The 14,783-nt window shown below is 29.1% G+C and overlaps 1 protein-coding gene across 1 annotated transcript in view; it reads left to right on the top strand.

Annotated features, from left to right (window-relative positions):
* Positions 1–14,783, top strand: part of PolE1 (DNA polymerase epsilon catalytic subunit 1) — a 136,597-nt gene that overhangs the window by 107,229 nt on the left and 14,585 nt on the right. The window contains exons 30-33 of the mRNA XM_075365929.1: positions 352–432; positions 3,573–3,657; positions 8,197–8,400; positions 12,132–12,323. Of these exons, the coding sequence (XP_075222044.1) occupies positions 352–432; positions 3,573–3,657; positions 8,197–8,400; positions 12,132–12,323 (562 nt within the window). The remainder of the gene's footprint in view (positions 1–351; positions 433–3,572; positions 3,658–8,196; positions 8,401–12,131; positions 12,324–14,783) is intronic.

Genomic DNA, 14,783 nt, shown 5'->3' with positions numbered 1-14,783 from the left:
ACCTGTTTTTAATTTAGTATTAGTTAATTATTAAATACATTGTGCAGTACTGTTATAATCCTATATATAAGTGAATTATAACAGTGTAAATGTGTATTTTATTATTTATTATGTCAGAATGTATTTTGTTTTGCTTTCCTTTCAGTAAATTAATAGAATTTTTATATTTTCTTTTCAACCTGCTCGCACCCCCCATTTAGTGTTATCACACTCCCCTAGGGGGGTGTGTCCCGCAGGTTGAGAAACACTGCATTAATGTGTAGTTTAGTTTCATTATATTTCTAATTTTTTATTACTTAAACTGTGATATGAACCATTCTAATTTATATATATATAATTTTTTTTTTATAGATCAGTGGTTAACTGTTTGGTTCGTGATGTATCTATAGATAGAAATGTTTTTGCAGATTTTCTGTTAATGAACTTTTACAGGTATGAGTTAATTTTTTTATATATAAGTTGTAATTTATAAATTAGAGAATAAAATTTTTGTTTAATAAGAGAAAATCTAAAAACATACAGCAGCATGCAAATTAATCTGAACACAAGGAATCTTGTTTATTTCTATATTGTGGCTGCAATGCTTTACCTCATCCATTCTTTAAATTGTGTAATGTGAGGTTATTTTTCTTTGATTATTTATCATTTTTATCTTTTAAATAGTGTTTTTGAAAATTTATTTCTCTATTTTTTTGTTTTGTGCGTCTTGATTATATAATAATGGAAAAAACTCCCTGAAAACATTCAAAAACTTTCTCTTTCTGAGCGTACCAGTATGACAAAAAATAGCTTGAGTATGGTGTTGGACTAGGGACAGTGAATACTATTTTAAAATAATTTAAAGAAACTGGTTCCTTTTCACCTCAAAGTTATAGCATACTTTGCCATAAAAGAAAAAAAAAATTTGATACAATATCAGTTATTAGTGAGAAAAGTAAAGTTGATCCAAAGTTATCTACTGTTGACTTAAATCGAGAATTAGCAGCCAGTGGAACAAATTTATAAGTGACAACTGTTAAACACTGATTTGCACCCGAACAAAAAAGCCCATTGGCCAAGTAAAAAGCAGCTTTTTAACACCAGTAATGTTCCAGAAGAGATTCTTGTGGGTCAAAGCACACGCGCTGGACCAAAGAAGAGTAGAAAAATATTATGTTTTCCAACAAGTCACATTTTTGTGTTCAGGGATAAAGGGTTCCATATGTTAGAAAAGCTTCAGATGAAAATACATCACCGTCTTATATCCAACAATTGCTTAAATATCCCCCAAAAAAAATGTTTTGGGGTTGTTTCACATTTGAAGGCTCTTGTCCATCGTTTCCAGTAGATGGTATATTTAAAAGTGATGGATATATTAAAATTCTGAAGGAAAGGGTTGTGAAAAAACTTCAAAACAAATTTCCATAAAACAATGGAGTGTTCCAGCAAGATTTGGCGCCTTGCCATACTGCCAAAAAAAATAGAAACATTTTTTATCAAAGAACGAAACATTAAAGTGCTCCCATAGCCAGGCAACTCCCCAGACTTAAACCCAATTGAAAATCTTTGGGCAATAGTCAAAAAATGACTCAAAAATTAATTGTACCATATTACCAAATTGACCTCATTAAAGCAATAATATTGTGTTACAATGAGTGTTACAATTTGTTCTCGCTGAGTTTGAAGTAAGAGGAGTAATCCAATTTTTGATCGCAAAAAATAATTCTACAACTGAAATTCACAGGCAAATTTGTGATGTTTACGGACTGAATATTATGAGTGATGCTGAACTAAGACAGTGGTGGTGTTCATTTCAAGAAGAGCGAACAAATGTTCATAATGAAGGCTGTAGTGGCCAGCTGTCATTGATAACCGATGATTTGATTGAAAAAGTTAACAAAGAGATTAAGAAAACTGATACTTCACTGTGTCAAAATTGTCTTTGATAGTTCACAAGATTTGATTTATGAAGTTATGACTGAAAAATTGTGTGCCAGACAGGTTCTGTGGTGCATGAATTTCTGCAGCATTATGAAAATTAAGGTCATGAATTGTTTGATTACATTGTTTCTGGAAATGAAACATGGGGTTTCTTATTCGAATGTAGAGTCAAAGAGCAGTCAATGCAATGGCAGCTTTCATTGTCTCAGACTGAATAACAACGTTCAGTAAAAAAGCTTATGGCTGTTGGGTTTTATTTGGGGGGGGGATAAATAGGGTGTCTCGTTTCTTGATTTAGTGATTGCAGGACTATTTAGCGATTGTGAATAATGATATGTATTGCAAAACATTAAAAAATCTTAGAAGAGTTATAAAAAACAAACAACGTGGGATGCTATCCTGCAGGATTTTATTTTTGCATGACAGTGTCCAATCACTCACAGCAAATCAGACTGGGCGATTGGAAAAAATATTGTTAGAAAATCTTCAGTCATCTAACCTATAGCTGTGATGTAACTCCTATCGATCATTTTCTTTTTCTTCACCTTGAGCAGAGGCTTTCATCATAAAGGTTTGATGATGATGACAAATTGAAAAACAGCACTACTTCATGGTTTAAGTTACTGGTGGTGGAATTTCTTGAAGAGAAAATTAATTTAGTGAAATGCTATAAAAAATTGTTGAATTGAAACAGCTTTGTAGAAAAGTAATAAATAAATGTAGTTTTTATGTTAAAGTTTGTGTATTTTTCAGTTTTGTTTTTATTTCAAAATTGACCTTACTTTAAAAATGCACTTTGTATTAAGATTTTTTCAGTGTTTCTAATATTATATGGATATTATTCATTTATTATTAGCAGTTAAGATGTTTTTCTTGTAAATATAGTTTTATTTTTGACAATTTTTTTTGTTTTAGTGTAACCTTCACTAACAACAATAATGTTTTAACTTCATCTCAGTGGCTTATTTACTGTAACTAAAAAAAAATGGCTTGTTAAAATTAATTTAAGTTTTCCACATATATTACATATGTAAATATTTTCTTATCTTATTAAGGATTGGTCTAACACAATATAGAGTGCTGCAATAATTACAGTTCCATTACTTTAATCTTCTACATTTTGTTTTAAGATGTCTAGAAGTATACCAGTCAAAACTTTTATTGGGCGTGGAAGCCTTACGGAAGGTAATAAATAGGGGTAACATTTATTTTTTTACAAAAAAAAAATGGGTAATTTGTAATTAAAAATATTTTAATAATTCTTTGTCGTGGGCTAGTACACTGGAACCTTACAAACTGATGGTTATACAACATATGAAATATCTCTGAGACTAACATCCAGAAAACTGATCAATGTAAAGTAAGGATATACATACATTGTCATTCATTAATAAACTGGTTTTTATCAATCATCAGAATTTTTTTTTTTTTATTAGTGTGCAAATGACTATTATATTTCAATTTTTTTGTAGTAAATTTATCTCTACTTTAATTATGCTACCTATTCTACAGCTGATTTGAATTCAAATAACAAAAGCCAATGTGAAAGTCTGGCTAATAAATATATTAAAACTATCCATTTAAAAATAGAACAAAATCACAGATCATTCTACATTCAGCAGTTAAGTCAATTTAAATTTCATCTTTTACAGGTGGATTAGATCTCCTCAGGCATATTTATATGATCCAGCATTACATAGAATATTACATAATCTTATGAAGAAGTTGTTTATGCTTGTAAGTATTTTTATCTGATGAAAGTTTATAACAATCTTTCATGATCTGTTGTACTGATTTTTTAGGGTTTGCATCTTAATTCCTTGGGCCTGTAATGTTTTATCAAAGTTCACTTATTTATTTACATTTTATGTTTGTGAATATCACTTTACATGATCATATGATATTAAAAAAAACCCACTTTAAAACTGGAAGATTACACTGATAAACATAATTTTTGTTTCATAACATGCAATACATGATTTTAATCTGTTTTTTATGCTGAAAACAAATATGAACTTAGAACCTTTCCATCAATCACCATTTTTTTTTAAATTGTAAATTTTAATTAAAGGATTTTTTCCATTTTTCAATGTACAGTTAGCATTTTAAGCTCCTATACTGTATTTTGTTAGCTCATTTTTTATTGTTTAACTTTTTTAATGTAATTTATAAAGTAAATAAACAGTACTAGACAAAGAATTAAATCATATCATAGTCACGTATTATGACATCATATCTAATACTGAAGAGTGAGCCTTCATGGACAAGATTAATCATGTCTGTGCAGATCAAAACATGTAGCTAAAAACACAGATTTGTTTGTTTTAAGCACTGGATTTAGGAATGAATTCATTTTGTTCAGTCTTATTCCTCTCTTGTTTGTTAACAGTGCAGTGTTGTAAACCCTTGAAATTGTATAAATGATGTGGATGCCTTTTGATGTGTATGTGGTGAGTTTACCGTTAAATCAAATAAATAAAAAATTACACCTTTAATTAAAAAAGCATATCATTTGTACTTTCAGTGTAAAATTGGTGATCAGGATAAGATGTGGGCTCCTCATATAGTATGCACTAATTGTTCTGTATATTTAACAGGATGTCTGAAAGGTACACAGAAGTCTTTGCCATTTGGTGATCAACAATGACTTTGATTTTGAATTATCTTCCAATAAACCACATCTTATATCACAAGGTGAATTAAATGACTTTATTAGGGATTCAAATTTATCAGAAAATCAAGCTGAACTGTTAGGATCAAGACTGCAAGGTTGGAATTTACTTTAAAAAAATACTAAAATTTCAGGCTTTCGAAGCCAACAAAAAGAACTTTCTTAGTACTTTTATTGATGACACTAATTTGGTTTATTGTACAAATATTGATGAGCTTATGTTTCACTTAGGATAAATTCATTAACCTGAGGACTGGCACCTTTTCATAGATTCATCCAAGTATAGTGGTTCTATTATAAAACACTAACAAATATCCTTTGATACCAATTGCCTATGGTATTAATTTGAAAGAGACATACAACATGATGAAAGATGTTCTTGAAAAAATAAATTATAAAAAACATAGCTGGAACATATATAGCTATTTTGCATTGGCATACAGTTAGGCTATACAAGTACATGTGTTTTCTTTGCGAATGGGAGAACCAAGCTAGGGATAAACATTATCTTACCAAAGAGTGGAAGAAACGAGACAACTTAACTCCAAATGGGAAAAATATTATTCATGTTTCTTTAGTTAACCCCAAAGAATATTTTTACCCTCTCTATATCAAGCTAGAACTAATGAAAAATTTTGTAAAAGCAATGAAGAAGAATAGTCACGGATTTTTGTACATTAGACAGAAATTTCCAAATGTAAATGAAGGAAAAATTAAAGGAGTATTTGTTGGTCCTCAAATAAGAGAGTTGGTCAAAGATGATGTACTTAACTCGATGTTAAATAATGTAGAAAGTGCATCTTGGGCTTCATTTAAAGATGTTTGCAAAACATTTCTCCAAACAAAAATCCGACAATTACCAAGATATTTTTAATCAACTTCTTACTTCATACAGAGCTATGGGATGTAATATGTCTTTGAAAATACATTTCCTCCAGTCACGTCTGGATTTTTTCCTAGACAACCTCAGAAACTTAAGTGACAAACATGGTGAATGTTTCCACCAATTCATTTTGGTGATGGAAAGCCGCTATAAAGGGAAATGGAATACTAACATGCTAGCTGATTACTGTTGGACATTAATTCAGGATGTGCCTCAGGCTATTTATAAAAGATAAGCATCAGCGAAATCATTCTAACACGGGCATGACCATGCAAAATTATAAATTTTACAGATTTTATTTACTAATATAAGCTATATGTATCCAGTACTAATTTAGGAACAATTTGAATTGGGAACTAGTTCTGACTAGAAATGGATTTTAACCCTGTTCTACTTTATACCCTAATTAACGTATCAAAATTAGCTAATCTAACAAATCCTATGACCATTTCCTTGAAGAAGAAATCTCAGTTGGATAGTTTTCAACAGTTAATGTAGTTTTTGCATAAAAATTGTGTAAAAGATAATAGAATATGTTTAATGATATGATAATAGAATATAATTCAATGATATTCAAAACAACAGTTTTTGTCGGCTTCTGTGGCATGAGGGTAGTTCTCAGCCTTTCACCCAGAGGTCCTGGATTCAAATCCCGGTCAGGCCAGGCATGTTTCATACGCTATAAATTTCCATTCAGGCTAAATGATCATAGCAGTTGATGCCTGCACATCTCATTAAAAAAAAGCATCAAATTTATTGTAATAGATTACAAAAATATAAAAAAAAGGTATATTTGGTTTGGTGATCAGCTGTTGTAAAGGAATTGTTGTAATCATGTATAAACATAAAACAGAAAAATAAAGTGCTAGCAAGATCATATTTTTTCGATGTAATTTTAGTTATTTTATAATAATGTTAATTTTTTAACAGTTGTAATGTACATGTTATTTTAGATATTTACTTTCTATATCATTTCTTGAATATTCACTTAGTTATTTTTTTGCAATTACAATATCATAATAATTGCAATGTAGTTCATCATAGTTCTTTCTTTACATGAAATTATAATATAATGATGTAATTATTTTCTTATATACCACATTAATTTTCATGTAGTCAAATATTTAAAATTTTAGGGAATTTGTAAGTCTGTGAAATAGTTAATATTCTTATGTTGTATTTGTGCTTCTGAATAAAGTGTACCTCATCTAATTAACATACTTTGTAATGTAACACAGAACAAAATGTTTTCATAAGTAATATAAAAAACTATGTAAAAACCATCTTATCCATTTACCTTTAACATAATCAAAATTTTCTATAAAAAATTACCTTCACATTATTCAAATAAATTTTGAAAAATTATTGTTTAACAGTTTTTAGGTTTAACTCGAGTTGAAAAGCCACTTTTTAAATAGTTTCACTCATTTTATTGTAATTGCTGAATTACAAATTTGTTGGAATGCAATTAGTTAAGATTTGTACTTTCTTTTGCCCTTCATACCTTATCCTATTTGATAACACTTTACAATGAATATTAAAAAAATATTCCTAGCTGTTTATGAGCTTGTTTGAAATTTATTCAATTTTTCTTTGTTTTTATAAGATATCATTGGAATAGTGATGAATATCTTCACAGATTTAAGACACTTCATTCAGTAGTTGATTCTAGGCATTATTATTTTCTTGTTTGTTCTTTATAACCAAATTTTATTCCAAATTTAAGATAGTTTTTTTCATTTAGAATATATTGTTCATGTCACTATTTTGAAATTGCACTTTTAATAATGAATCTTTTCCAAAACTCTTTAAAAATCAAACTGCAAAATCCTTTTCAAAGACAGAAATTACTGATAATGAATTATTGGGTTTCCTCTGTTAAACCATCAGTTTACTAAGTAATTATGTTTTTGTCTGGAGAAGTTGCCAAAAATTACAATAAATGTGTTAAATTTCTTAGTTTATTTTATTTATCAAATTTTAATAATTATCTGTATCAGAATAATTTTCCACTATAATTTTGTTATGCAGTGAAACTTTTTTTTTTACAGTGATATTTCTCATAATCCTAGTTCTTTAACTGCTGTTATTTTTTAATATTAACTGGAATTATTCAGTTAATATTGAAATCTGTTTATCTTTGTTGTTATCTATACCTCATGTTCTGTCTGTTAGATTTATGTTTAAAGATAGGTTTTGTCAATAATTTAAAATTGTTTTTTGTCTTTATGTTTTTAATTATTAAATGGTCATATTATACTTTTGAATCTTATTGAAGGATTTTACAATATCGTTTAGTGTGTTTGTCAGAAAGCCATCAGTAGAACAAGATGTGGTGTAGTAAGGAAGTATTAGTTTGTATGAGTTGTTTATTTCTAACTTGAAGACATCTATCATTTCTGTTCTGTATTTCAGTTTAGTTTCATTTATAGGGATGATCTGATTAGGTTATTATATTGGGTTTTTTTTTTAATAGGTAATAATGGTTGCTGATGTCTTTTCCTTCTGCTTATGTTCTACATGGTATGGTTTTACAATTATCATCCCTCTTTTACTTTCCGATTGAAATTCCAGAAGTTAACAGAAATTTAAAGTTATGCATTCTAGGAAATTATTTTATTGTATTAAAATAAGAATAAATATTTCTGTATTTTATTTTGTACAGAGATTATTAATTTATTATTTGATTTATTAATTTATTAATGTGATATATTTTTTCCAGTTGGTAGCAGAATTTAAACGATTAGGTTCAACTGTAATTTATGCTAGTTTTAATAAAATAATTTTATGCACAAAGAAGCATACAGTAGAAGATGCCATTGGTTATATGGAGTATGTAGTTACCAGCATACGCAATAAGGAAATTTTTCATGGTATACAAATGAATTATCAGTATTGCTGGGAACAATTGATGTGGTTAGATATGGTTAGTAAAATTTGTTTACTAACTTCAAATTTATTCTTTTTTTTTATTATATATATGTATATATATATATAAACCTTCTAGAATTAAAAATTTATTCTGTTTCAATCAATTTTTGTTCTATGCTTCCCTTTATAGACTGTGGATCCCCATAGTGAATACATTTCTACAATAAAATTGTTTAGATTAAAAGTTGTCATAAATTATATAACTTTTTTTAATGCATTCTTTTTGTAAAAAATATCAAAATTTGCCTGTTCTTAATTAACATACTATAGTTATGTAAATTTTGAGAATTAGATTATTATAATGCAATTTACATTAATGAATTAGTAAGTTAATTTTTTTTATTTAGAAAAGTAATTTCTCCAATAAAAAAGCATGGTGTGTTTTTTGTGTATGTGCTCATATTTTTTTCTGAATGAATTGCTACCATCTAGCAGAAAAAATTGAACAACTGTATAATAAATTGTGTACTATAAAGAGTACATTGTTTACATTAACATTTATTATACTTATTATTTGTTTACATTTTGTTTAAAAAAAACTGCTGTATACATTTTGTTTTAATTTTATAAAAATAAGTATATAAGCACCATGCTTCTTGATATTTGTGTGTTTGTGTATGTATATATATGTAAATATATTAATCCTTTTACTTCATTACAATGTTGTCATCATGGCAACAGAAATATAATCAAGTAAAATTACTAATCTTTTTTTCTTTAATGAATATCTGTAAAATACCTAACATTCTCTCAAACATGAGGATATAAATGTGTGTGTGGTTCAGGGGTTGGAGCCCCCTGGCTAGATGGTCAGGTGAGTGAAGTGAGCCCTGACCAGCTAGTAAAGTAAATAAAATACATCTTACTATAATCTACAAGTACTTATATACTAATTTTAGTGCTGCAATACTGAAATTCTGTTTCAACAATTCTAATTTTGACATCGTTATCAAATTTTTTTGTATTAACTTTACAAAATGAAAAATTCCTTCATAAAATACTTTATATCAAGCATTAAAATGATAATTATTGCAATGCATAAATAAATCATTTATATTTATCCTTCTAAATGGATTGTACATATGATAGGAGCCATAACCAAAGTAGTTGCCAGTACCTGACACAAGTAAGTCATTCCTGAAACTGGCATTGTCATTCTCAACATATCCATGCAGGCTTGTGAGGAGTGAAGTTGTTTAACGTTGCCTTTTTCATTAAGCCAAATAACTGTTACACATTGGTATACAAGTCCACAAAAATGCAGATATGTTACTACTACTGTTTATTGTTGTCTGTTATAATTGTTCATGCTTCAGTACATTATAGTTACGTTATTTGCAATTGTGTTTTTCTTAAATGCCCTATTTGGTCAAGAAAAGGATTGCTATATTCAAAACTTAAATGCATTCAGAACCTTTCAAGAAATGCATAAAATATTCACAGAAAATTTTTCAAATGTCAGTATCCCAACAAAGATTAGCATACATGAGTTACTTAAAAAATGGTGTACAGAAGGATTCATTTTAAGCACATAATAAAATAGGTAACCTTCTGTTTAGGACTACAGAGGCCATAGCCAACATTCAAATTTTGGTCTGAAAAAATCTGTACATATGTTACCGCACAAAGTGATGTAAAATACACATCTTGTCGTAAGATTCCTCATGATTTAAATTTGAAACCATATATTGTGTAACTGTGCAACAACTTAAGACATCAAAACATCTTAATTGTTACAACAGGGATTGCAAATACATTGTCAATGGGACAGATAGGCCGATGTTGTGTTTCCTCAGACGAGGTATGGTTTCATTTATCTGTTTATGTTAATTTGCACTACAACCAGGTGTTAGAATGGCTAAAAACCTTCACCAGCTGTATGAGCATCCAATTTATGATGAGAAAATTGGTGTATGGTATGCTCTTTCTGGTAATCATCTAGGACCATTATTTTTTTACTGGACTGTCAATTCAGAAGTGTAACAATATTAATTAATTATGAAAAAGAATATGGCTTCTTGCAACAAGATGTAATAACTAGTCACATATCAAATGATTCACCAGCTCATGTTTATGTGGCTTTTACAGAAGCATAAATTGCCTGCAGAGGATGATGGCCTTTGCATTTCCAAGATTATGCTGGTTTTGCTGTGAGTTTTTCCTTTGGGCCTTGAAGGAGGCAGGTTATGAATCAAATCCTCTCACTAGATTAAATGAAGGCAAACATTCAACAAGAAATTGACCACAACATTTTGTGAAAGGTGACTCAATATGATAAGTCGTGCACGAAAGTGCATTGCTGCGCAGGGCGCTCACTTCAAAAAATAAAAACATGTTTGCTCTATAAAAACAGAATTTATTGTAATTTACATTTTCATTTCATTTATAAAATTTTAGACACAGTTGTGTTCAGGCAGTAGCAGTTTGATTTTACATTGTTCACCTGGTACTAATTGTGCTATTTAAAACAGGAAAAGTATACCATTATGAGATTTTCAACTCTTTACTTTCCTTGAATCATTGAGATGCAAACCAGTTTTTGAGGTGTAGGAAGAGAGTGGTAGTCAGTGGGCACGAGATCAGAACTGTAAGAGGAATGATAAGAAATCTCCCATCCGAATTTTTAATTGTTTCTACTGTGCATGCGGACATGTATAGATGTGTGCAATTGTGAAAAAGAACAATTCCTGATCTCAGCATTCCCTGTCATTGGTTTTGAATAGTATAACAGTTTTGAAAGTGATTCACAATAGACTTGTGATGTGATTGATGTTCTAGGTTCCATGAAATTAATAAAAAGCACACCCTTTTGGTCCCAGAATACGGTTGCCATGATTTTCGGTCGAGAGTGGGCTTGTTTGAGTTTTTTTGATTTTGTTGAACTGGACTGACACCATTGCATGGATTGTTGTGTCTCAGCACTGACATATGAAATCCATGTTTCATCACCACTGACAATAATGGAAAAGATCTGTCCCCTTGTGGTTAAAGTGGATGAGAAAAGCTTATGCAGATGTCATTCAGTGATCTTTGTGAGCACTTGTCAAAATTTCTGATATCCATTATAAACACAGTTTGCATAGCCTAAGAGTATCAGTCATGATTTTCAACAGTGTTGTCTTTGAAAATTCTAGAGAAAGATTGCTAATCATAAAGCGACAATTTTCTCTCACTTTTGCACTCACACATTCAATATGATCATCAGTCCGGACACTAGACCTGCTACTTCTCTGTTTGTTTGAACATTTGAATCACTTTTCCGTCATCATAGGCCCATCATTTCGTCCATCGTAGGCCCATATGTTTGACACAATTGGTGGTAAATTTCAGCAGCATTATGTCCCCTTGCATTCATAAATCTAGTTACTGATCAAAGTTCACAGCAGGCGAGATTTGTTATTACAGAACTCATTTTAACATGCTATTTCACAGAGGAAGTCAACAATGAACTGACAGCAACATGGTAGTTACATGCCCAACACACCACTTAAAGCTACTGCACATGCACGAACCAATCAATGTTGCCAATCGTTATTTATAACTCATTAGCCCTTACTATTGAACTACACCTTGTTTTTTTTTTTTTTATATAGTAACTCGGTGTCCATAAAGAGTTAGTCAATAAATATGTAAAAAAATTAAAATTCCTGTTTGTTTATAAATTGAAGTTTTAGTTAGAAAAAAAATTAAGTATTATTATTATATAATGTGTAATACTTTTTGCAGATGAATAATGGAGGCGTAAAGGCAAACTTACCAAAAAATATTGATTCAGCTGGAGAGGGGCAATTAGAAGCTCTTGTACAAAAAAGAAATGATGAGGATGAATCTTCTGAAACTGGTCAAAATGATCAAGATAGTGATAAAAATGAGAATGATATTAACAAAAATAGTGAAGTCAATGATGGTGAAAGTGGAGTAAGTATTATATGTTAATATGAAAAACTTTAAGACTGATGAAACCGTGACCTTAGATGGTGTTAAGAAATAAATATCTTACATATGTGGCATTTTGGGTAATTTATGATTGGGGTTTTCTGTCATAGCTTTGTCCTGTTATTTTTTAATGTTTTTATAAAAATATGTAATAATAGATAAAGACCCCTTCAAATGAAGAATTGATAAAGATGATGAGAGGTCTTTTTTTATAAAATAATTTATTTTCAGGATTTTTTCTTCAGAAGTATATAAATAATTCAGTAAGCAGTTCCTTATTATCTACAAAACTATTGTAATAAAATATTCTATCTGAATCCAGCTCTTAAGGAGATCAACAAGAAAAAATTTAGAAAAATGCCTGCTTGTATAACAAATAGAGGTTAAGCTTAATTTTTTTTTACTTTCCCAGCTATAGCTGTATTGCTGCTGTAGCACCATAAGTATAAAAGGAAAGGTTAGTGGTTGGCCAAAATTTTGGGTACTGGGGTCTTTCCATGTTGATGTCTCAAGAACCCCCTTAAGACCTATATATATATATATATATATGTGTGTGTGTGTGTGTGTGTGTGTGTGTGTGTTAACCTGTATTTTGATTACTATCTCCAGACTGGCTCAACATAAATACTTGGAAAATTCTCAAGAAATTTCTCTATATGTAGCATTGATGTATTAAATTTTAATAAGTGGGAAGGGTAGTTTCGCCATTTTGAATTTTTTTATAGTAGAAAATTGAGCTTTAGTATGATGGAAAACACTTGTGAAATTATTTAAAATTTTGATGTTTTAAGTCAATTAGATTTAGGGATGGTAGGATATTTAACATTATTTCTAAATAGTTTTTGCCTCCTACCTTGAGAACCAGTTGAACAAAAAATTTAATTATTTATACACATCCCAACCTGTGATATAATTTTTTTTTATAGATTCATTTTTTTAGCCTTGTTGAAATATACTGCACTAAATTGGGGCAACTTATCAAAGTAAATAATCACTGCAATAAATAAATTTTTAAGCCTCAAAAAACAAGTGAACTAAATGGCACCTATTCTTAAAAATCAATTTTTTTTTATTTTAGTTTTAAAAAAATTAATTTTGAATATGAACTTTTTAAAAATGAGGATCCCATGGGAACAACTTAAGAATCTAATACATTTTTATAATTTCTTATACGTAGCTGTTTTTCAATTTACAGTTACTAAAAATTCTATATGGAGTAGTTACCAACAAGGGACCAATTTTTTTTTTTACTAAAAGTTTTGATTTCACCCTCAGTTATACTTGTAATACTGCATAATTTTTAATGTAGACATTGATGAAGGAGGTCAAATTGGACCCAATTTTTATTTTTACTGAATATTTAAATTTTTTTTTTGGCAATTATGTTCTTTATATTACACAACTAAATCATTAATATGTTAATTGCTGAATATGTGTACAGGAAATGAAATGGAAATGATTTCTATAAGTGAAAATTTGCTTTCAGATTATCTGTTTATTCATTTTTATTTGATTCCTTCTTTAGTTGTGTTGTAGATTCACTTTTGTTGATTGCACCTGTCTTGAAGTGCTCAGGAAATCCCTTTAATTTGTAAACAAGTAGTGTATTTAATTTGTGTTATTCAACCATAATTATATTTGATTAGAAAGCATTTAATTAGAAAGAAAGTCATTAATTTCTTCCGTAAAAAATGTTGATACTTTAAAAAAACATTGAGCTGAGCAATAAATTAAAAATGCTATAATTAAATAAAAATGGTAAAATGTATTACAATAGATTTCCAAGGTTTTTCATAATTCATTTTCAGATTAACCTTTTTAGTAATGTTACTTATTGCCTAACAATTGTACTTATTATTTTCATTGCTTCTGTAAATTCACATTTCAGCAAGTTATGATATTCTTTGTAAGGTTTTGTCTTCTTATGTGGTTCTCTCTCTGTATTAGTTAAACTTAATCTGTTTTTTATGTTGAATGCATGTATGTATGTGATTTTCCTTCTGTTGTAAAATGTTAAGTATTTTTCAGTGATTTTTATAATTATAAAAGAAAATTGTGCATGTGTGTATGCTTGCATACATATGAAAAATAGTCGGAGGAAGTGTATAAAGAGTATATTTTTATATCTTCTGAAGTAGAATTAAAAATTATAATTTAGTAAATTGCAAAGTGTTTAATGTTTATACAAGATATAAAATTTTAATTTAACCTTTTCAGATCATGCAGGCTTGGAACTGGTTATGTACGGCGTCAGTTTTAAAACGCTGTTGCAAAATCATTTTATATGGCGTCTAAGTCGGTTATTTTGTTTTATATTCACAAAGGAATCAATTTTATTACACAATTTGAACGACGTTTATACAATGTAAAATGTTTTATTTAGACTAGAAAGAATATGACCATTTTTTTCTCAGAAATGTGCTTGTGTGTATGTGTGTGTGT

Source organism: Lycorma delicatula, chromosome 5, assembly GCF_047948215.1.
Source record: "Lycorma delicatula isolate Av1 chromosome 5, ASM4794821v1, whole genome shotgun sequence".
NCBI lineage: Eukaryota > Metazoa > Arthropoda > Insecta > Hemiptera > Fulgoridae > Lycorma > Lycorma delicatula.
The sequence above is the reverse complement of the archived record's forward strand: the minus strand, read 5'-3'. Positions and strand labels throughout refer to the sequence as shown.